Below are 25,373 nucleotides of genomic sequence, written 5' to 3' on the forward strand. Positions count from 1 at the left end.
GAAAGTATTTCCCACTGGTGATTAATGCTTTTAACCATGGCTGTTACAAACAGCATAGTTTTAATTTATCGAATTTTTATTTTAAGTATACCTGACAAAGTTATTCTTACTTAAAATCTAAGCAATTAACATGACATGCATAATATTTAATATATTTATAATACATTCTCTTTGAAGATCACCACGTGTATCAGACATAACAAACTAAGCCTTACAAAACTCTTGGAGTTAGGATTAGAGTGCAATCTGACTCTCACTCCTGAACTCTAAATACTAGCTAATGCAGTCTCCAGGGAACCTTTGTGTGTATATAAAACTCTCTTAATTTAACTGCTATGAATGGTTATACTAATTTATCTTTTCAAGTATGGTTATACTAATTTATCTGTTGTTGAAAGATTAAAAAATATACCATGTCATGTCAAAGCTCTGTTCAAATTTTACTAAAATTTGAAGTCAAATCCAAAAGACAAAACATGGAATTAAGATTTCAAAAGTTTTAGACTAAAAATCTATTTTGAATTCCAAACAATCTTTAACAAGGTAATATTTAGTACTTGTTTTAAGTTACAGATAGCTACCTGAATAAACTCTGTGTCACTGATAATCTGTGCTTCCTTGCATTCTGATTTAACCTCTGTTTTAGCCGTGCTGATTCTTTCCAAAGCTTGTTCTCTTCTTTTTTCTCTTTTTTCTAGTCTGGCAAAAGCTTGCAGAATAGCTTCCATTTTCCGTTCTTCTCTTGTCTGAAGCATATAATAAAGATTTATCAGATATCGAACATCAGTTTTAGATACAAAATGCACAAGTTTTGATTTTTAAGAAGGGGCTTAAAAAAACATTAAGTGATATTCATATAATGTGTTCATGTTCAGGTCAGATTCAGCCAAAGCTCAGAGAAAATGACTGTTAGTATCATGAGATAGTATTTGAACAACATTTGAATTCTTACCAGCCCCTTCATACACATAAAGTAGGATTTCCTGTTCTGGACTAGAACCAATAGCATACTAAACATAAGCATTTACCAGTAATCAGTTATACTAGAAAAGTAAAAATAGCATGTAGCTCCAGGTCTCAAGCCCTCTGGCTATCATTTGTATGTTGCTCTAAGTCAATTTCACAATGGGAATACTGCAAAACTGATGGCCAGAGGAAAATGAACATTACTTATCAGGAACAATACAAATAAATGGAGTTTTTCAACGTTACATATGCCAAAGTAGTATTTTATTTTTTTAATTTAAAAGACTATCCCATATATACTCATTCGTTTATAAGCCGACCCCCAAAGATGGATAGGTAAAAATAGTAAAAACTGTATGACCCTTTCATAAGCCGACCCTATATTTCAGGGGTTGGCAAACTTTGGCTCCCGGCCCGTCAGGGTAAGCCGCTGGCAGGTTGGGACGTTTTGTTTACCTGGAGCGTTCACAGGTACGGAGCCCTGCAGCTCCCATTGGCTGGGAACGGCGAACCACAGCCACAGGGAACTGAGGGGCTCCATGCCTGCAGACGCTCCAGGTAAACAAAACAACAATGTATTAGATATTCAATTCAATGATTTCATAGAGTTTTAAATCATCAAATTTTGGTGTAGATCCATTTATAAGTCGACCCCCACTCTTTGATGCTTCACTTTTTTACCAAAAATATTCAGCTTATGAACGAGTATATATGGTATGTGTCAAAATAAGTGCCCTTAGGTTAATATACCAACATTGCCACATAAAGCAACTAGATTCTCACTATGAATGCAGGAGTAATTCAGGTCTTGATCCTTGTGCATGGACAGACCCCTTGCACTCATGGAGAGCTCCATTTATGTAAATGCACAAGTTACAGGATCAGATGTTTAGATTAAAAGCTCTGAGTCAGGGACCTGTCTTTCCATTTTCTGTGAAGGGCCATACATACCTATGACAAAGTATTTTTATTACTACTACTAATTTTAATCTTGCTCCAGTAAAGACTGGGTACAATAGAGAAATACGTTTTACGTTAAAGAAAGGGGGCACTTAGAATTAACTATGCTGCTCCTAATAGTGAAACAAATGGGCAAAATAAAGCTCCAGATCTGCACCTGTTTTACTAATACAGTAACTCCTCACTTAACGTTGCAGTTATGCTCCCAAAAATGCTACTTTAAGCTAAATGATATTAACCAAATCCAACTTCCCCATCAGAATTAATGTAAATAGTGGGGGGTTAGGTTCTAGGAAATTTTTTTTCGCCAGACAAAAGACTATATTTATACACACACACAGTGTAAGTTTTAAACAATTTAATACTGTACACAGCAATTATGATTGTGAAGCTTGGTTGAGGTGGTAGAGTCAGAGGGTAGGATATTTCCCATGGAATGCCTTACTGCTAAAATGATGAACTAGCACTTGGCTCAGCCCTCATGGAAGGAGGAGACACAGCATGGCAGAGAGACAGAGACACACAGTGTGTGTGAGTGTGAGAGAGAGACACAGACAGACAGACATGGGCAATGCCCTGACTCCACTCTAAGTACACTGCCTTTTTAAGTAGATCAACAAGTTGAGACAGCAGCTGCCGCCAGCAAGCTCCCTCCTGAGCCGATAGTGTCATCCACTTTCTTCCCCTCCCCCCCCCCCCCCCCGTGGAGATGGGGCAAAGGAGCAGGGCGAGGGGGACACCTTGACATTAGCATCCTTTTTCCCCCCTCCCCCCTGCACAGCAAGCAGGAGGTTCCTGGGAGCAGCTCCAAGGCAGAAGGCAGGAGCAGCACATGGCAGTGGGGGAACTGACTGGCAATTGATAGCCAGCTGGGCAGCTGCAGCACATGGAACTTAGGGGAGCTGCCGGTCCACCCTCGTTCCAAGCCCCCACCAGTTAGTTCCAATGGGCTGTTCTTTCTGCAAGCAGTGGACAAAGCAGGCAGCTGCCAATCAACATTATAAGGGAGCACTGCACAACTTTGAACAAGCATATTCTCTAATTGATCAGCAACGAAACAACGTTAACCGGGATGACATTAAGTGAGGAGTTACTATATCTGAAGGTAAAGCTTTATATTATTTGCAATTATGGTGATGGAGTTGTAGTTTAGACTTAATTCTATTCTCATTGTGCAGGATTATTATGCACCACTATCTGCAGCATAGTTAAAGTTGCTATACAGAGTTCAGCTTTAATAGGAGCTTTAAACTTTTATTCTGTACAAATCTAACTGAAATGGCAAAACCAAAATAAATATAAACTTGGTTACTACTTGCATTTTTTCATGGTGGTTTGATGAATAATGAATTGACATAGAATATAGTTCAAAATTTTGGTTGTCTATATTTCAGAATTTTTTAGCCATAATGGAAAATGTGTGCTAAGGCAAATCTGCTGTATTTCATTTGATGACAAATCTGCCACATCAATCTTGACAAAAATTGTAAAACAAAAAAAAACAAAACAAAAAAAAGAGAGAGAGAGAGAATCCTTCCCCATACACCACCGTATAGTGCAACTTCATAAAGTTTGGACTCTAAAACAAAACTTTAACAATTGCCTCAGCAGCATTAAGGCAGAATAACTTCCCAAATGCATGTGATATGAGACAGTCAGATGTGCTGATGTGTTGCTATAAAGCATATGAGATCTTAAAAGTTTTGCATTAAAATGCAAGTTCAATAAAGTTGGGTTACATATTGCTTTTTTATATCAATTGGGGATAGAAATGAAAACCTAATGGAGTGTTGTAGTACCTTATCCATAGCTTTGCAGGCAATAGGAAGGTGGAAAGAAATGCAAAAATCTTTTCCCTTACCATCTTAAAATTTGTTTATGGTTATGGGAGGATGGAGCATATCCTGTTGCAACTTGAAACACCACTAAACATAGCTCTTTGGTTGCTATTTAAACAGAATTCAGTGTCAAATGGTGTTCACTTGCATAAAACTTACCATGCAAAGATTGAGCACCTGATGATATAATGTATATTTTAGACAAAGAATACATATTTCAAAATTTGTGACTGACAGAAATTTAATATTTTTAAGAAGAAATGATAGATCAAATATGAATATTATATAATCACTTAGTTTTTCTGGCAAAGGGGAAGATATGTAACAGTAAACCACTCCTATTCTGTCATACCCTAAAGAAAGTGGTTTTCCAGCACAATAAATACTTGTTAACACAAAATTACATTTAGGCAGTATAGAACATAATCCGCAAGTCTTCCCCTCATTAATTTAGAGTTAGACTGACTTAATTGCCTTTTATCTCTTCCTTCTTTCAATCTGGAAGGATTTAAGAGAGATGCTCTCATCCTCTCTTAATACATCTGGTATTCAATCTACAGAGCAAAATTACCTTTGTAGAATGTCACTTATCTAATTACCCTAGTCAAAGGCAAGGTAACATCATGGCACTCACTAGAAGTTTAGGAAGGAATTTTTTTTTCTCCATAATAAAAATATTCAATTGCACTAAAGTTATTTACTTCTCCCCAGCTAAAACAGCAACAGTTTGAGACTAGACCTCATAATCCATATTTTATAATCCTCATTTTGGCAAACGTGACTAGAAAAATCAAAAGGCTAACTACTACTACTAACAAATGAAAATTAACAGGTTATATAATACTTTCAGGTGCATGTTCTAATTTTGCATTGCTATGTTAGTAAAAATCTGGTAGGATACTAATACATCCAATTTAAGTAGGTATTTCAAGTTGTGGAAGGTGGATCAGTCATTTAAATTTGACTTTCAGGGGCTTAACAAAAAAGTCTGGCTGAGGGGAGTGATGAGGTACGAAGTCCCCATTTCTTCAAATTTTCCCCTAACACGTAATGGCAGAAGTTAGTGATGGAAAGAGACCTATATGACCAACTTATCCACTATACCCATGCTAATGTAGAATTACTCTCCATAGTACATTTTCTAATGTTTTGTCCAATATAGGTAAATGTCTTAAAACAATGGGTCACTATAATTTTCCCTCAACGCATACTGTGCATGTTTATCCATATCTTTAGGAAGCATTTCCTGATGTTCAGGATATTTTTCTTTTCATATTTGTAGTCCTATGTGTTTTCAATGAAATATTTTGGACAGAGCTGTTTCACCCATTACCCCACAGCATTTAACTGAGATACACATGAATTAATTCAGTCTTTCCTCATAAGCAACTGTGTGTGTATTCTGTAATTCTGTGGCTCCACTCCTTGCTGCAGAATTATGTTCCAGTTCCTAAGCCTTCATTTAAAAAAAAAAAGTTTCTTGCTGCTATGGTGGTGAAGATTACACTCTGATCATGTTTTCAGGGTTAACAGTTTTGTCTACAGACAGCCTCAAAGAGTTCAGAAGAATGAAGGGCCTCCAAAAACATTAGTGGGGTGCTGACTGACCCCTAACCAAGACCATTTTAAATGTCAGTCTTGTTAAAGACAGAGTCAACTTTCATCTGAATGTTTACCTATTACTGTCATACGTTAAAGCTAAAGTTTCTTTAAATATTAGAGAAAATCTGGTATTGTTTACTTTGTACATTTATAGTATTTGGAACACAATGAAATACAGTGTATGCCATTTACATGGGTTTTCTGCACAGCAACATAGCAGAGAAAAAGTATTATAAAAACAAAATGTGATTTTAAAACCACAAAAATTGGCCTTAGGGGATCAACCAGTCTCATATCACTGAAGGTGCCAAAACTGAACCTGCAGGAAGAAAGCAGTTCAAGTAGAGAAAATGATGCAAAAAACCTAGTAAAGGGGCCATACACAAAGACACGTTAGCTAAATAAAAGGAGAATAAGTCCACAAGCAGTACAGAAGTTAAGGTGACTGAGGTGGAAGATAAACCCAAGCTCCTGATGTCAGTCGCAAGAGACAGACTGACTATAATTGCCAGGTGTAATACTAATTTTTAAACTACCTCATCTCCTGCCTCTACTTCTTACATTTTCAAACATGCTCCTTGGCGCTTTCTGCCATGCTGACCCTCATGCTTGGGAGGAGCTCCCTGTAAAACATCTGCAAAGCTACCTCATTATCCTCCTCTTCCGTGATGCCTACAAAAACTGGATAACAGTTAGGCTGTGGCGTGCTGAGATCATTGCCTTTCACGGATGACCAATAATGTCTCACTGTTTCCTTGTACTCCCAGCCGTTTGTACTGCATTCATCTGTGGTCTCTATCTTATATTTAGACTAAGTTCTCTGCAGCAGTGATAGTCTTTGTTCTGTGTTTGTATCACACCTAGCACAATGGGGTCCTGGGTCCATGACTGGGGCTCATAGGTGCTACAGTAACACTGCTACGACTAATGATTAACAAAGGACCCTCTGACAGATATATTTAAACTACATATTATACTTCAAGGGATCAGTCTCTCTCATATTAGAAACTCAGGTCCATAACGTCTGCATTAATGCACCAAGATACCCAGTTCTGAAGCAGACAAACATTCAGGCTCAACATAATTAAAGCCAAAACTATAATATAGTTTAACAATTTGGCGTACAAAAGCTTATATTACACTTGAGATGATCATAAACCCATCAAAATAGTTAAAAAAGGAGATTATACATGTCAAGAGATAATGCACCCTGCCACACAATTCTATCACACTAAAAGTACTAAGGAGACAAGGAGTGCACTTCACATTGGTAGCTCCCAGCAGAGAGAGAGAGAGTAAACATGGCACCTCTTTACACAATAAATCTGTTCCCTGTAGATGTTCAGGATAAAATTTGTTTAAATACCAAGGTTGACTTATTAGCATTGAAGAGCAGACACAGCTTGCTCATGAATCCACAGAACTTAAGATTTTAACTGTAGGGAAAATTCTGATTTCAGTTATACTCATATGTAGGGCCCTACCAAATTCATCGTCCATTTTGGTCATTTTCACGGTCATAGAATTTTTTAAAATAGTAAATGTCATGATTTCAGCTATTTAAATCTGAAATTTCATGGTGTTGTAATTGAAGGGGTCCTGACCCAAAAAGGGGGTGGGGGGGGCGGGTTTGCAAGGTTATTGTAAGGGGGTTGTGGTACTGCTACCCTTACTTCTGCACTGCAGCTGGCAGTGGCGCTGCCTTCAGATCTGGCCAACTGGAGAGTGGCAGCTCCTGGCCGGGAGCCCAGCTCTGAAGGCAGAGCCGCTGCCACCAGCAGCGCAGAAGTAGGGATGGCATGGTATGGTATTGCCACTCTTACTTCTGTGCTGTTGCTGGTGGGGAACTGCCTTCAGAGCTGGGCGCCTGTCCACTACCTGCCACTCTCCTGCCTCCACTGAAGGCAGCGCAGAAGTAAAGGTGGCAATACTGCAGCCCCCTAAAATAACTTTTTGACCCCCATGCAACTCCTTTTTGGGTCAGGACCCCCAATTTAAGAAACACTGGTCTTCCCTGTGAAATCTGTATAGTATAAGGTAAAAGCACACAAAAGACCAGAGATTTCACAGGGGGAGATTAGATTTCACGGTCTGTGACGCGTTTTTCATGGCCGTGAATTTGGTAGAGCCCTACTCATATAGCCTTATAAAAAAACCTGAGTTGCACAGGTGTACCTGATGGCAGAATTCAAACCAAAAGATCTTTACTACATACAATATTAATTGAGTAGATGAGCCAGAAAAACAGTCTTCCTTTTATTGTGCTGGCAGCTAAAAATAATTGTTTAGTCCTTGCAGACGAAGCAAATTTAATTTAGAAAGTAATGAAACAAAACAAACAGAGCCTCACAGTGCTGTTTTTACAGTCAATTATTACTTCAAAATGAAGGGTGAATAAAGACCGGAAAATTTGTGCGCAGAATTCCCCCAGGAGTATACTCTGGTTTCTTTACTGCATGGTCTTAGCACATGGAGTCTTTCAGCTTGATATTCCATCTGATGCTCTATTTCAGCTGCGTCCATTTTTTTCATTGTTCCACCAGCATGGAAGAACAACACAGGCATAGGTCTTACTGGGTGAAGAACAGCTGCCACTGAAGCATCATCTCTCCATCTTGCTAAGGACAGGGCTCTGTGGAAAACAATTTCAGGACTGATAGATGCTGTGATTGTCCCTCCCTTTCCAGTCTTAAATTTGACCTTCTTGGTTATGTCAGCACATGTTCTGATGCCAGATTTCTTGACTGGGCTGATGAAGCTATGCGTCCCATCAGAATCAAGTGCACCTCTCACAAATGTCCCCATTTGTTTTTCACCAACATCTGCTATTTTCAGTAGACTCTTGAACATCTGATGTTACATGCACTCAAGTATGTAGCTGGATAAAAGTCCACTGGATGTGATTTGCACCCAAATAGGTTTGTCATACTTTTGATGACATGGCTGGTAAGAGCTGTATCATGGTCTTCGTCCGTCTTCAGTACAGAGGCAAAAACTTGTTTGTGGACTTTGTCTCCACTACTTCTTGTTAGGCCACTTTTCTTTCACAGCTTTTGCATATTCATAAGACGAAGCTATGTATTGTCATCTAGCACTATTACTGACTTGTGCATAAGTGTCACTGAATTAAAAAACGAGTTTCTAGAATATTTCAACAGCTAGTATTGCTTGCACAGGCAATTACAAATTAAATCCTTCTACCAATAAGACGAGGTGCTACATTGTATGTACAAAGGCTTACAAGTGGAGAAGCATTAGGATTTCACGTAAATTTGTATCTACTCACTATGCAGTACAAAGTATAAGCACGTAATCTACTACTAATGGTGCACAATCTTCAGTGTGAAACTGATCTGGTCAGCAAACTTCAATAGAAAATATAGAAAACTAGTATAATCAATTGTAAAATACTCTGAAAATTGAGAATAAGATGTGAAAACATTTCATGTTAATATACTGCAAAATATTGATATTCGCCATTTTTGCCACAGGCTAACAGCTTCATCTTTTCTGAAAAAAATACTTGCCTGTGAAAAACCAATAAAAATGTTTTAATTAGGGCTATTGATTAATCACAGTTAAACACGATCAACTCAAAAAAAATTAATCACGATTAAAAAAATTAATAGTGATTAACTGCACTGTTAAGCAACAGAATACCAACTGAAATTTATTAAATATTTTGGATGTTTTTCTACATTTTCAAATATATTGATTTTGATTACAACACAGAATACAAAGTGTATAGTGCTCACTTTATATTATTCTTTATTATAAATATTTGCACTGTAAAAATGATAAACAAAAGAAATAATATTTTTTAATTCACCTCAGACAAGTACTGTAGTGCAATCTCTTTATCGTGAAAGTGTAACTTACAAATGTAGAACTTTTTTGGTATATAACTGCACTCAAAAACAAAACAATGTAAAACTTGAGCCTACAAGTCCACTCAGTCCTACTTCTTCTTCAGCCAATTGGTAAGGCAAACAAGTTTGTTTACATTTACAGGAGATAATGCTGCCTGCTTCTTATTTACAATGTCACCTGAAAGTGAGAACATGCATTCACATGGCACTTTTGTAGCTGGCATTGCAAGGTATTTATGTGCCAGATATGCTAAAGATCTGTATGTGCCTTCATGCTTTGGCCACCATTCCAGAGGACATGCTTCCATGCTGATGATAATCGTTAAAAAAAAAAAAAAAAAAAGCGTTAAATAAATGAGTGACTGAACTCCTTTGGGAAGAATTGTATGTCTCCTGTTCTGTTTTAGCCACATTCTGCCATATATTTCATGTTATAGCAGTCTCGGATGATGACCCAGCACATGTTCGTTTTTAAAACACTTTCACTGCAGATTTGACAAAACGCAAAGAAGGTACCAACGTGAGATTTCTAAAAATAGCTATAGCACTTGACCCAAGATTTAAGAATCTGAAGTGCCATCCAAAATCTGAGAGGGAAAAGGTGTGAAGCATGCTTTCAGAAGTCTTAAAAGAGCAACACTTTGATGCAGAAACTACAGAACGCGAACCACCAAAAAAGAAAATCAACCTTCTGCTGATGGCATCCTACTCAGATGATGAAAATAAACATGCATCAGTCAGCTCTGCTCTGGATCGTTATCAAGCAGAACCCATCATCAGCATGCATGCATGTCCTCTGTAATGTCGGTTGAAGCATGAAGGGACATATGAACCTTTAGCACATCTGCACGTAAATATCTTGCAACGCCGTCTACAACAGTGCTATGTGAACGCCTGTTCTCACTTTCAGATGACACTGTAAACAAGAAGCAGGCAGCATTATCTCCTGCAAATTGTAACCAAACTTGTTTGTCTAAGCAATTGGCTGAAGTAGGACTGAGTGGACTTGTAGGCTCTAAAGTTTTACATTGTTTTATTTCTGGATGCAGGGTTTTTTTGTACATAATTCTACATTTGTAAGTTCAACTTTCATGTTAAAGAGATTGCACTACAGTACTTGTATTAGGCGAATTGAAAAATACTATTTCTTTTATTTTTTACAGTGCAAATATTTGTAGTAAATATAAAGTGAACACTGTACACTGTATTCTGTGATGTAACTGAAATCAATATATTTGAAAATGTAGAAAACATTCAAAAATATTTAAATTAAGTGGTATTCTATTATAGTTTAACAACACAATTAATCACACGGTTAATTTTTTGAATCGGTTGACAGCCCTAATTTTAATACATTGTTGTTTAAATGTATTAAACACCAACACACACCATATTAAGGTGCTTAAATTAACTTGAACAGTAAAAACTGTAGTCAGAGTCGTGTTAGAGCATTTCTGGAACCGTGCAACAAAAAAAAACAGTTATCTGCCTTTCGAAACTGTTGTTCTTCGAAATGTGCTGCTCATGTACATTCCAAGTCAATTGTGCACACAGCGCACACACCTTCGGAAGGTTTTTCCCTAGCAGTACCCTTCAGGGCTATGGAGCCCCCTGGAGTGGTACCTTCATGGCTGTACATACAAGTCCCTGCCGACTTGCTGCCTCTTCAGTTCCTTCTTGCCGGATACTCTGACAGAGGGGAGGTGGGTGGGTCTTGGAATGGACATGAGCAACACATCTCGAAGAACAACAGTTACAAAAGGCAGATAACTGGTTTTTCTTCTTCGAGTGATTGCTCGTTGTCAATTCCAAGTAGATGACTCCCAAGCAGTCCCCTGGAGGATGGGTTGGAATTCACCAAGTTGCAGACTAAAGCACTGCTCTACCAAACGCGGCATCATCTCTAGCCTGCTGTGTGATGGCATAGTATGACGTAAAGGTATGAACAGATGACCATGTCGCCGCCCTGCAGAGATCCTGAATGGGGACCTGCGCCAGGAACGCTGCAGACGAAGCTTTCGCTCTCATGGAGTGCGCCATCAATGCTGAGGCTGGTATCTTTGCCAGGTCATACCACATCCTGATACAGGCCGTGATCCAAGATGAGATTTGTCGGGATGAGTCTGTCAGTCCTTTCATTCTCTCAGCAATGGCGATGAAGAGTTCCATCAACTTTCTAAATGGCTTTGTTGGCTCAGTGTAAAAAGCCAGTGCTTGTCCAACATCTAAGGAATGGAGCCTGTGTTCCCTGTCATTAGTATGTGGCTTCGGGAAGAACACTGGTAAAGAGATGTCCTGATTTGCGTGAAATTGTGAAACAACCTTAGGGAGAAAAGCTGAGAGTGGCCGCAATTGTACCTTGCCCTTATAAAACACTGTATAAAGGGGCTCAGCTGTTAAAGCTTTAGCTCAGACACTCTTCTGGCTGACGTTATAGCCATGAGAAACGCCACTTTCTAAGAGAGGTAAAGCAGCTAACAAGTTGCTAGATGTTCAAAAGGGGTCCCCATTAGCCTTGAGAGGACCAGGTTAATGTCTCATGGAAGGACAGGTTGCCGCACCTGGGGGTACAATCTGTCTAGCCCTTTAAGGAAGCGTCCAACCATGGGGTTAACAAATACTGACCGTTCCACTGGGAACAGGTGGAAAGCGGAAATAGCTAATAGCTGCCAGGTGCACCTTGATTGACCAGATTGCCAGCCCTTGCCGCTTTAAGTAGAGTAAACACTATAAAGGGGACTGAGGATTGCAGCAGAGGGGTGCCCTTCTGTGTGAACCAAACAGACAACCTTTTCCACTTGGCTAGATAAGTGGCACGAGTGGAGGGCTTTCTACTGCCAAGGAGAACCTCCCTAACCAAATCAGGGCACTGCAGCTCTAACGGATTTAGCTATGGATTTTCCACGCGGTGAGGTGAAGACTCCAGGTTGGGGTGCTGAAGGCGGCCGTGGTCCAGCGTGATGAGGTCTGGAATCATGGGCAGGGTCATCGGTGTGTCCACCAAGAGGTTCAACAGCATGGAGAACCAGTGTTGGCGGGGCCATGCCGGCGCTAGGAGAATCAGCGAAGCCTTGTCCCGCTGGACCTTGAGGAGGACCTTGTGGATGAGAGGGAACAGCAGGAGTCCCGTCCACAAGACGAGAAAGGCATCCACGATTGACCGGGGCTGTGATTCAGGAAGGAGCAGAACTGCTGGCACTTCCTGTTGCCTTGTGTCGCAAACTGGTCTGGAGATGCCCACCTCAGGAAGATATTGCTGACAACATCCGGTCAGAGAGACTATCCATGGCCATGGAAAGATCTGCTGAGGTGATCGGCCTGTTCATTTTGTGCACCTGACAAATAAGACACCTCTAACTGTATCGAGTGGGCGATGCAGAAGTCCCACAACCTGAGGTTTCCTGGCACATGGGGAGAGGAGTGAGAACCACCCTGTTTGTTTATATAGAACATCGCTGTGGTGTTGTCTGTCAACACTGATACACATTTGCCCTGAAGATGGGGCATGAAATGTCTGGCAAGCTCCCTGACGTTGATGTGTAGTGATAACTGTACCATCATGGCAATCAACTCCTTGGCCACCTCGAATGTGTCCGGCATGCAGGGAGCATCCAAGTCCTCCTCCAAATCTTCCCACACCAGGGGGTTCACTGTGGCCGGACTCAACAGACCACCCCGAGAAGCCAAAGTCTATGGCACCAGTCTAGGCAGACTCAAGGCTAGGTGTCCCAACGCAGGACGCACCCCACTGGCGTCAGCCTGCTCTGCTGCCCTAGGAGAGAGCATCCCCTGTCAACTTTCTTTTTCTTGTGTGGCAGCGGCGACTGCAAGTGGTGCCTCACACTAGAGCTGGTCCTCAGTGCCGGGGAATGGCGGTGCTGTGGCCGTTTGGATGAGTCCTTCCTCGGTGCTGAGGCTTCCTGTACCGAGGCCAGCTCACTGTGCACAGAAGCGCCTGGTGCTGGATCAGACACGGCCTGGGGCAGTTGGGGTTGAAGAGCTGACTCCATTAAAAGGAGTTTTAAGAGCAAGTCCCACTCCTTCTTAGTTCTGGGCTTAATACCCCTGCAGATTTTACACCTACCGCACTGATGTCCCTCTCCGAGACATGTTAGACATAAATCGTGTGGGTCTCCCTTCAGCATGGGCTTCAGGCAGGACCCACACAGCTTGAAGCCCTGAGACCGAGGCATGTGTCGTTCCCCAGGATGGGAACAAAGGGGGGGTAGGGGCGGGGAGAGAAGAACCCCCAACTAAAACTTAACTAACCGAAAGCTTTAGTTAGTGATAAAGTTATAAACTATTTACAGGGAGAAAAGGAGAGTGCACTAGGGAATTGTTTGCTAACGCAAGAGAGGAGCTGCTGCAATCACTATCACTGGCAGTCAGAAGGGATCTATATACACGGCCATGAAAGCGCCACTCCAGGGGGCTCCACAGCCGACCAGATGGGTACCGCTAGGGAAAAACCTTCTGACGATCATGCACATGGCGTGTACATCTCCTTGCAATCAATCGAAGAAGGACCGACACTTTCTCATTTGTAGTACCACTGTTTCACCTCTCCTACAGGTTTATAGCACTCTTGACAGATGCACATCATATCTCACCTAAATGCACATAAAATAAGCTTTCAAATGATATGGTTTGTGTACGGTGTGCAGGGTGGGTACATTAAACTCCAAAAATATGCCCCTTTATGGAAAACTGCAGCACTCCTAACACTATGCCACCATCGGCTATTCAACTTTGGCTCAGGGGAGATGTGAAGCATGGAATCCTGCCTTTAGGGTTATGTATTCCCAGTGGTGTGAAATTATGATTGCAAATTCATACAAATATCCTGAGTGACAAACCTGCCAATTCCTGCCCCTATTAACTCTTCAGTGTGCCTACCAGTTCCTACGTCCTCTCAAGGTAGAGTCGTTTTATAACACAAACATTAAAAACATGAAACAAAGACTAAACATGTGATTGTGTACCTAAATTGCACAATAAACTATAAATCTATGTATTAGTTTCTACACACACACACAGAGTACTAGTTTTAGTATCAATCCCAACTTTATTTTTCTTTTTGCTTTCTGTGTCCTTAGCATTTGAAATAGTATTCAAATTCAACCAATGTAACTCCATTTCTTAAAGGGTCAAATTTCCATAAAGTTCCCAACCACTTAAACGGTAGATACATATTTTTAGTAGCACATTGTCTTATGACTAAGATTGTGCCAGAAAAATAAATAAGCCTTTATGCATACCATCTGTATTTATGAACAAATCTGGTAGACAACTAACCATATGTTTGAGTGAACACTTCTCTCCCTTCACCAAATTTTTGAAGGCACAAGAATTGTGCATATGCACAACATATTTTGAATACAAAAATCAATTGGTTAATTCTCTATCTAGCAAATTCATTTTAGATACACATCATTGCTTTTGTGGAGGCAAAAACTTAGATAATGTTCACTCAAGCTTGTCTGTAAAAGACAGCAGCCGAAGTTTTGAAGGTTACTTTTGCCTTTAAAATAAGATTTATGTAGAGCAAGGATAAATATAGAACTTTTCATACTACCATTTAAATAAATTAAGTATTTCCTGGCTGAGATTTTCAAAAGCGACTAGTGACTTTAGGCATCTAAAATGTTGAGTGTCCAACAGACAGAATGTCTAAAAAAGGCCTACTTTTCAGAAATTGTTGAGCAACCAGCCTCTGAAAATTAGGCTTCTTTAAAGGTGTCTGAAGTTTGGTACCCAAAATCACTAGTCAGTTATGAAAATCTTGGCCCCTGATTGTATCTTACAAATAACCAACCACTGTGGTGTACAATAATAAAAAGGAAGTCTTAAAGCCATAGCTAGGCATTTTCTACAAGTAATGGCACCTATGCAGAAGCAATAGAAAATTATACACATTTAAAAACAAAAGCAGATTTGCATGTTTGTCAGGAGGTGATGATCAAGCCAAATGGAAATGCTCTCACTCAACAAGCAAGCCTTGGATTTGAAGTTAAAGTGTATATGAGGTGCTGGCTTCATATATTCTCAGATTCTAAAAAAGCCTATAAAAAGGCAGCAAATTAGCATGGGAAGAGCAGCCATCACTAAGTCCTAGTGACAGCTTTAAGCAGCTACTTGCTTCCCAACTTACCATCTTCCTTTTCCTTTCTGCAATCTGCTCCTCTGATTCCATTTCTACTTCATTGCTAATAGGAGTTTTTTCTTCTATATCATCAATAAAATCTGGCTCCTGAAAGATGGAAATGACTGCTTTACAGAAGCTCCACTACTACTCTTTCAAACTAGGGAAATCTAAAGGCTACACAGAGCAAAGTATCCTCAAATCACTACTTCAAAAGCTACCAGCCAATTAACCAATGCAACATGTAAAAGCTACATATCATCCGCTTGGACTCTTTTATGACTCTAGAAATATAGCCTGACTCAAGTACCTTCTCCGATCCAAACAGAAACATCCACATCATTTTCTTTAAATTGTAATCTCACTCAAGTTTTTCAACCAAATAATAAGAATTAAGCTTCCAAACCAATGGGCGCTACAGGGCACTCAACACTTATGAACATCAGGCCACTTATTTATGCAGCTAAATAAGGAATTTTGACCCTAACTTTAGGCACCCAGTTTTGAAAATCTTAAACCTCATTTTTTCAGTAAAATGGAATGTATACTGTCATGTCAAACAAGATAGGTTATCATATTTATATAAATTTGCAGTCAACTCAAACCTATGTAACTATTAACATAACCCTTTCCACTGATGCTATATATCTCTCCACTATAATCTAACATTAGCGACTTACCATAGGGAACACAAAAGAGATCCGATTAATAAATACTGAAAAATGCTTGGTGTGGGAATGCTTCTGGGTTTTTCAGGTCTCTTACAATAGAAGGATAACATTCAGAAAATTAAAAAGTTAAAGCAGAGTCAATAATAATTGATCTGTTACCAACATTCTACCTTTTGTTCTTAGATGTGGTTGCCTTAAAAATAAAGTTGAAATTATTACATTCGTTCCTTAATAAAACTGCTATAAAGTGGAAATTAACAGTACAATTCTTGAGCACAGCACTAAAACAACTAAACAAAATACATACATAAGGCGTTATTTTGGCTGACTGAACTGCTTTTTTAAATATCAGATGTGCTTATATTTTACTGAGCCTCTTCTAGGTTGACAAACTTTTAGCGCGCCTGTGACAATTGTTATAAAAATTACATAGGCTTCTGTGTGCCCAGGAGCAGGTTCCAAATACCAGTTATTGCTAGTGGCAACCTGGCTGGAAAAAGGAAAGTAACTTACCTGTAAAACTGCAGTTTGAATATACTGCCTTTGTAGCTCTACTCCTGTAGAAATCACATGCCAGCCCTTATGACCCCAGAAGCATTCTAAAGCAAGTTAGCTGTTTGGGTAGGTCAGTCTACTGTACCCCATGAAAAAGACTAATGTAAACTTTATGAAAAATTTTTACAAAATCAATTGCATATTCATCACCAATTCCCTGATCTCCATCACTCATCCCTTCCTCCACGATGGTTCCCTTTATTACTCTCTAGGCAGATGGAGAGAATTTTGAAAATGGCTCCCACCAAGTAACCCCACACCTTACACAACTCTCTTTCATCCTTCAAATTACCCTCATAATTCCATCAAATATTTACTCTCAGACTCACAATCAATTCTCTCCTCCCTCAAAAAACAACAAAAATCAATCCATCATTATGGTATATCTCTGATTTCTTCGTATAATTTCTCTTTACTAATTGCTGTGTGCGGCTCCTTCCAAATTAGGATCTGTGAAATTCATTACTTTCTCATTTACCTGCTCTTCTATGCCAATAAACTAAGACAACCAAACCTATAACCAAGACCTCTGATACCTCACTAGAACCCCCATTCCCATCCATACTCAATAAATACCTGTTTACCATCTTTATGCCAGTGTTCAATCTACACAAAAACATACAACAGGTACATGGAGGCTATTAGTGAGAGACCAGAAGATCTTTTTTGGGCTGAAATCTTGGTAGTAGAAATTGTTATGGAAGCAAGCCAATTTGTAAGTGTGGCTAAAAACATCAGAATTGTGGGGACAACATACGTGTGACTAACACTGCTTCAGGATGGTTTTGGGATCTTGAGGCATGGCGTGCAGCTTTTACACCACAGATCTGCATTAGGAGGCAGAATTTCTGGTTTATGTTGAGACATTTCAGTGAGAGAAGCAGCTGGTTAAAGAGAACCAAAATATCTTTAAAAAACAACTAGTCATTTCAAGAGAACTAGAAATAGCATACATACTTTAAGTGGCTAATCCAACACTAAAATTCACAAAGAACAACTCTTTCCAATAACTTGTAAGATTTTTAAGAATTACTCTAAAGCAGGGAATCTTCTGGTTTGTAAATCTGACCATCTAGTAATTTTTGCTTTAATACCTGGTTATTGGAAATGGATAGCCTGAGGGGAGAAAGTCTCCTCTGCTTATTATCAGGAATCTTCATCTTGGTGGCTGCTCCTTCACAATCCAGTGTGATGTTCTGATTCTGTGTTTCCTTTTCTCTTGAAATGTCCTTCTCTTTCTTTCCCTTTTTCCTTCTGGTCTCATATCCAGTATTGATGTTTTCTGTAGGTTCGGAACCATGTTTAAGAACTGGACATTCAGGATTTTCTTTGAGGCAAGCGCAATCCACTTTGTATTTACTAAAATAGTCAATACAAAAAAATTTGGTGTAAAAATATTGAACTGAATGCTACAGCAATATGATTTTTGAAAGTTAAACCACTCTTGTTCATTTCACTGTAAATTAACATCTGCCAAGATAAAGAGTCAGTATTTTAGCATATTTGAAAAGGGTTAATTTAAACTTTCACCAAGCTGTGCAATGTTACATTTTATTACTCTCATCTACAGGTTCTTAAATCCATTTCCCAGTTTACAGTTTGGAATTCCATTAAAACAAATAAAAATCTATTATACTAAACAAAGCTAAATAAAATAAAAAGCAAAAAAAGAAACATACTCTGGTGCAAAAATGAACAGAAAAAATTAGAGCAATTTAGTTTTGTACAAAATTGATTTATCTTATGTCTGTCTGGATTGGACATTGGGAAACACAACCCAACAGATATTTATAAGTCAATTGAGTTACTTTTACTTGATGTATACAAGAGATCTTGCAAGTTATACAAGTTTCAGTAATATAAAACTTTCTCTAGTAGCATTTATAAATAAGCAGAATATCCAGATTGGTGCAAAAAAGCTCTCTCAGAGTACAATTCAATCTCTTGTCAATAGAGTTTTGCCCATTTGCTCCAGCGGAGAGTTTGCCCTGAATCTTAAATGGTACTGAGTGGTTCGTTAATCAGCTTTCATGGATTTTCAGCTTATATTTACTTCCCAGTAAAAAAAAAAAAAATATATATATATATATATTCCCCCCATAATTACCAGCCTTCTATACTCAACTCAGGATATGGAAAGCAGGCTGTTTTCTTTCTGGTTTACGCAATCACCAAGTAATAAGATGTTATGGGTCAAATTCTGCTGTCAACTAAATCTGTAATACATTCCTTCCTCCAAATTAAGCCTTAAATTACACTTGTGAAACTATATTAATGTCTAACAGGGAAATCTATTTAACAGAGCTCAGTTTTGTCTGAAGAATATTTATTTATAGTAATGACATGACAAAAGGAAATTACTCCTCATGTCTTTCAGAGAAGATGTAGAGTCTGCAGAGGTCGCAGGAAGAATATACCGAACAAGTTTTCTGGTAAATTGAGTACATTTCATATGAACTCACTAGGTCACTGGAAGCACTAAATCCAACTATTGCTTTTTTTAAAAAACAGTAAGAACAGTCAATTTTCACGGGAACCTCACTTTAGGAAGAAGTGTTTTCGTTACTCTTAATGACTGAGGAAGGCATTAGCTACATCGCCTAAAGGCAAAATTTTGTGCTCTTTAGTCAATGGAAATTGTTCATGCATATCTGGGAGCAGCACTTACCCTAATTACTTTACCATTTCAAAACAATGGCATCTATCTACCAGAATATTTCACAATTCACAAAAGGAGAAATAAGCTGTACCCAGGAGAACATGTGGATCGACAGGTTATAGAATTTAAGACCTTATTTTAAGGAAGGACTCAATAGACTTGAACATCCTTCTTTAATGATGGGTTATAGCATGAACATAATTTATTCTCATTTCTACAGAGATTTACCTTAGGTCTGATTCTATTCCTTCTAAATTATGTCAGCAATTAACTATGGTACGTAAAGCTGTAAGAAGAGTGGATTTAAAAAAAAAAAATAGCACATTACTGAATAGCTCTACATTAGCTTACACTAAATATCAAATAGTATCCAACAATCCATAAAATGAATGTTATGTTTGAAGAATTTTCACTGTAAATCCAAGTATGTAGTATTGCGGAGATATAAAAATCACTTAAATTTACAGTGAAAAGATCTATCACTAATCCCAACAATAATAAAACATCCCTTAAAGGAAAATCCTGCAATGGCATACACTTATCATTGAGGACTTTAAGGGCACCGTACTATTGAAGTGTATGAAAAGAGTAAAAGAAAATAGGAATATTTGTGATAACATGATAGCCTCAATTAATATATTACTAACATTTTAGAAGTATATTGTCCTAAAATACAGGATGTTTCAAACAATTTAAAAGATACTTACCAATTTCCATAATCAAAATCAAATGCAATAGTAATTTCTGTTCCCTTTGGAATGTTTTGGATAGAGTAAATATAAAGATGAATTGTTCCATCTTCAATTACATGTCTCACCTAAATCCAGGAGAAAAGCTATACATTAGTTTATAACGCATTAAAACCCACACTCATTCTTAAAAACCCAGATATACTTGACCACTTTCTACAGGTTGTTCCCTCCACCAATGCCATCAATTGGGAGAGACTGATAAAACCAGTATTCAAAAAAATGATTGTTTTTCATAATAAGCAAAATGTATATATTTCTTGATGCTGCCCTGCACAGGTTCCAAAAAAAAAAAAAAAAAAAAATTATTCTTACAAAATGCCTTAATGATATCAAGACATGATCTACTATTCATTCTTTATATATATTTCCCTTTATTCTTTGCATAGAGTCAATGTCCTGGTGAAAATATTTTATTAGCATGTAACATGCTAGAGTAACATGCTAAATGTGAAAATACATGTTTGTTTTATTTTCATTTCCAAAAGCGTGTCCCATCCTTTTCACCAATTAGAAACAATGAGAGGTGAAGGTGCTCAGGGCTTCACACAGTAGTGAGCCTGAGCGTTTAGGCACTTTACAAAGAAAGAATACTAAAAAAACAGCATTTATAACTTGTTTACCAGAAACAATATTGAAAGATTAATCCATCATTATACTATATATCACCTCCATATTAAATCCCCTCAGTCCAAGATTTAGGGGAACAGGTGAGAACATCATATCCTGCAAGCCAAGCAAAATAAACAAATATCTAGATTAACTAAGGAATTATTTCCTATATTTATACGCTTACCTCCGCATTGGGTGTACAAGACCGTCTAATGAATCGAGCTTCATTTCCAAAGGTTCTTGCATCAACACACATTTCTAGTCCATGGAATTTGGAATAGAACAAAACAAAAGGGTATGGCCTAGAAAGAAAAAGAAGAAAACCCTAGTTTAAATTTTTTTAATATGGTAGATAGGATGTTTTTCCCCTTTAAAAGCATTAAGAGTTCTTTTTCACATTTACTGGTTTTGTATCACTATGCTGCATAATTTAGTGCTGATTTTATATTGCAAGTCAGCAATGAAGAACTCTCATTCCAAATCTACTGAGATTTATAAAACAAAAAACATGTCTAACACAAAACTTTTCTCAGTTATGGAGGCCGAGTTTTGTAAATAATAAGAAGAGTAGGAAAAGATTGGTAGTCTCATGGCTAAATCTCAAGACTGAAAGTCAGAAAGTCAAGTGTTTATACCTGGCTCTATGTATAATCTTGAGCAAGTCATTTAGTCTCTGAGTCTCAATTTGTAAAATGGGAATAATATTTACTTACACTTACTAGGTATGTTATAAATATTTAATTGACACCCAAAGTGGAAGCTGTTATACAAGTTCAAAAGCAGCTGTATTATTTTCTTGGTGTATTAGAAGTAACATATGCCAGTAGTTGGCACAACAAAGAGCAATAAGATAATTGCAGAAAGGAAAAAGGTTGTCGGTAAAATAGCACATTTAAGAAAGTTAACTTATTAAAAAAAAGAGAGTTCTTAAAATAAATATACCTTTTAAAGAAATACCCATTAGCTTCAAATTGTTCTCTCAGCATGAACTTTCCTCTATATTCAATAATAAGCGCATCTGGAGGCAAGTCTTTGGCAGCTTTTAGAATTTTCTTGTTTTTTTGCACATAGCTCTACAAAAGACAAAATGAATTTAAGAAACATAATTAAACTCATTTTATTAGTGTAATTAAACAGATTATATGGCTGCAACCCTTCAAGCAGCAACTTGGTCACTGAAGCCATTTCCTTCTTTTAATAAAAAAAAAAAAGCTATTTGATCTTATAAGGCTTTTCCTCCTATCAATGCAGTTATCTACAGATTTAAATTATAAAGAAGTTATAACTACAATTCCCTAAAACAGGATTGAGAATCAATGTAGCAATGCCCTTATAATTTAGGTATTATGTTTAATAATGGACATTTGAAGTGTTAGTCGTTTCTTAAGTTTTAACTAGTAACTATGCCTTTCATTATGCCTATGAACTCCCCAGGATGAAAGACCGAAGTGGTTCATCTGCACACTAGAACTCTTTCCAAGATATCACTGTCCTTGATCAAACAAAGACACAAATGGAAGAATGCATTTTAAAACAAAACTTTCGAGAACAGGAAAAAGGAAATTGTAAATTTTGTATGTATTTCTATAACTTCAGATGGGAGGATGCCTGTTAATCAAAAGGTAATATGTACTCGGACACAACAACTAAAGAACTCACACCTCTTGTAATTAGTTTTGATCAGAAATTACATAAATTGGCCTATATCTAGGCAAAGGAATGTGTCATCTGTGCCATGCTGGTGCTAGAGAGAGGCAAAGATGTTTCTACTATAAAATCTGATAAGGTAAGTTTTCCTTAAGATTAGCCTTTCCCTATCAATAGCTTGCAGTTTCCTTCCACAGATCTCATGTAAGGCAGCTGATGTTTGTCATATAGTATTTTCTATATGTTTTCTCTTTTGTAATTTAGGTGATAAAGACATAACTTGTATTATCTAATTTGATTGTCACTGGTAGTTTATTTTGGAAAAAAACTGTAGGACATCTGTGAAGATACTGCTGACCTTATGCTCTGACCTGGTATGAGGGTTAATGAGAGAACTGTGTAACCAGTTCACAAGAAGAAACATTAGCAAGTCACAAGTACACGAGTGAAACAACTGAAAAAATAACAAATGCTGTGACATCCAAATCTTTTTCGTAACCTTAAATAATGATGAATGTAGTAATGGGAAATTCTTGTGGGGATACAGGACTACACCGCAAGGGTGAACTAGCCATTCACATGTGTGTTTATGAAAGGTGCAAAAAATTGTCAACATATACTTTAAGTGCTAGCTGGATTTCCGTTGCTATTAGGTGGACTACATTTTTCCATCTTGAGTCTTTTTTAAATAAGTGTTTTTTTGTTTGAGTCCTAGGTTCTGGGACTTGCTAACATAAAACTGAAAATATCCTTTGTTTTCTATGAGTTGTGTTGGAGCAAGAACTGTGGGACTGGGCCCTAAATTGATTTCTTCTAAAGAAGAAGAGAGAACACACACATAATATTAAAAAGAATAATCATCCCAGTAGAAGGCTATTCCATATGATATAGAGCTTCCCACCAGTCTGATGCATTCAGCAACGTTCCATTTGATGAATCAATCGACAGAATTCCTCCAGTTAAAAATCTTTTTAAATGCAACACATACCATAATATTTTTAAAACATTTCATACGGGTATCAATGAGAACCTTAAAGATGAGTAGTCCTACCAGTGTCTCACTACAAATTCTTAAATGTAACCCAAAAGGGTGGCCTTGGATCCCATTTTCAGAGACTTAGACATTTAGAAAACTTAAGTTTCATTGAAAGACAAACAAAACCAGTCCTTAGGAGAAAATCTGAAGCTGTATTACACAAAATAGGCTGTGGACTGTAATTCTGAGAGTACTGTATGTTAATATTAATGAGACTCACTTATCCAAATATAAAGTTAAGGAAACCATTTTGATTTACTGTGTTCTAAATATGCTTTTATGATAAAGTTTACTATATGAATGTTATAACAGTACAGAACTTGAACTGTATACAGATAATCTGCCATAGTTTACAGCTGTGCATTTATTAGCTTCCCCCTCCACCCCCATCCCCCTGCACAATACAACCTCACAGCAATATGTAAGTTTTAGTGGGGGAAAAATTTTATAAGCCTATTTAAAATTGTAGCATGAGATAAGCAGATATAAAGTGGAAGAATATTTACCTCTCACTTCAAGTTCAAAATTGGGCACAAGTCACTAGTGACTGGGACAAATTCTGTCTTTGCATGCATGCACAGAAATCCCACTGAAGTCAATTGGAGTCATAAACCAGCATTAAGGTCATTGATCAGGAATAGACTAGCTATAGAGACGCAATTACCTTCTCACCAGCAGAGGTGTTCCCTCCAGAGTGGGCTAGGTCAACCACTTTTTGGTAAAAATATGGGTGTTAAACCGTTTCTCTGTAAGCAGACGAATTATGTTTCCAGGGCTGACAATATCACTGTTTGGTAGCAGTGTTTTTGTAAACATTTATAATTATAGAAATATATACTGTGTATTACTGGGAACTTCTGAATGTTATCTTAAACGATTAAAAAAAGGAAATGCTCAACACTTAATTTGGACCTCTGTTGACAATCCTGGCAGAAAAACAAACAGCAGAGCTAGAGAATTATCTATTCTCACTTCTACAAGTATTCCCCCAGGTCAGAGATGAGGAACATTAGCAGGGCAGAATGGGGAAGTTTACTTTATTACAGCCTGTGTGGAAACTATTCTGTGGATACACAGATTAATTTAGTCTCCATTGCTGTCAATCTGGCAATTTTTATGAAACACTAACATTCACCTAGCAGTTTTTAAAAATAAAGAAAATTGGAATGTTATGAAGCACACAAATGCATGAATATCAACTGTGATTCATTATTTAAGAAAGGTTTCAGAGTAGCAGCTGTGTTAGTCTGTATCACAAAAAGAAAAAGGAGTACTGTGGCACCTTAGTGACTAACAAATTTATTTGAGCATAAGCTTTCGTGAGCTCCAGCTAACTTAAAACTATACTGCTAACATGTTCCCAATGGTAGAAATAAGCTAGAGATTAAAAAAACCTAAGAAGAAAAGAATGACTACGACACTGGGAACAGTATCTCATAAAAGCTACAAATTTTAGTGCTACTGTAATGAGTTATGCATTTCTTTCCCTTGTTACACAGTTCCGTCTTCACTTATTACCTATACAGGAGGTTTGAAGATCAGATTGCTGGTGCTAACTTCTTTTTTTGTCATTCCATTGCCTAGTCTCAGAGCTATTCTTTGTGCCTCTCTCTGAACACCCTCGCTGTACTGGTTATTATTGCTCTTCGTAACGATCCATCCATGCCTTGATTTTAGTTCCCATCCAAAGTTTGAACTGTCAAGAAGGATCAATCTCTGGAGCTGAACCCTACAAATCACAATAACCAGAAATTACAAACAAGATATATGATTTTTAATAGCATAACCTTTAATAAGTTATAAGTCAAAAGCCAAATATAAAATAGCTGGCACAGGATAAGGAAAGGCAAACATTTTCTACCAATTCAGTACAATCAGTTAAAAGTATACAAAGGAGGGTTGGGGGTAAAGGGGAGCAGGCAACCAACACCACTGGATCTTGTCACAGTTGTATCTCATTCATGTATTTTACATTAATCTACTCAACAATGTACTTCCAGAACATTCAATTTTTAAATTCTGCAGTACCTTTTAAGACAGTTTGATTAATCAAACTGTTTATTTTCT

The 25,373-nt window shown here is 37.8% G+C and overlaps 1 protein-coding gene across 5 annotated transcripts in view; it reads right to left on the reverse strand.

Annotated features, from left to right (window-relative positions):
- KMT2E (lysine methyltransferase 2E (inactive)) overlaps positions 1 to 24,962 on the reverse strand; it is a 61,025-nt gene extending 36,063 nt beyond the window's left edge. The window contains exons 1-7 of one of the 5 annotated variants that reach the window (XM_037889178.2): positions 24,825 to 24,962; positions 21,566 to 21,696; positions 20,808 to 20,925; positions 19,970 to 20,079; positions 17,698 to 17,962; positions 15,387 to 15,485; positions 582 to 746 (exon numbers count right to left, since the gene is read on the reverse strand). In XM_037889178.2, coding sequence (XP_037745106.1) covers positions 582 to 746; positions 15,387 to 15,485; positions 17,698 to 17,962; positions 19,970 to 20,079; positions 20,808 to 20,925; positions 21,566 to 21,609 — 801 coding nt within the window. In that variant the 5' untranslated portion in view covers positions 21,610 to 21,696; positions 24,825 to 24,962. Of the gene's footprint in view, positions 1 to 581; positions 747 to 15,386; positions 15,486 to 16,057; positions 17,963 to 19,969; positions 20,080 to 20,807; positions 20,926 to 21,565; positions 21,697 to 24,824 lie in introns of those variants that run through there. The other 4 variants (XM_043551806.1, XM_043551801.1, XM_037889181.2 and 1 more) reach the window with 4 other exon arrangements.
- Positions 24,963 to 25,373: the final 411 nt, after the last annotated feature.

This window comes from Chelonia mydas, chromosome 1 (assembly GCF_015237465.2).
Source record: "Chelonia mydas isolate rCheMyd1 chromosome 1, rCheMyd1.pri.v2, whole genome shotgun sequence".
NCBI classification, from domain to species: domain Eukaryota; kingdom Metazoa; phylum Chordata; order Testudines; family Cheloniidae; genus Chelonia; species Chelonia mydas.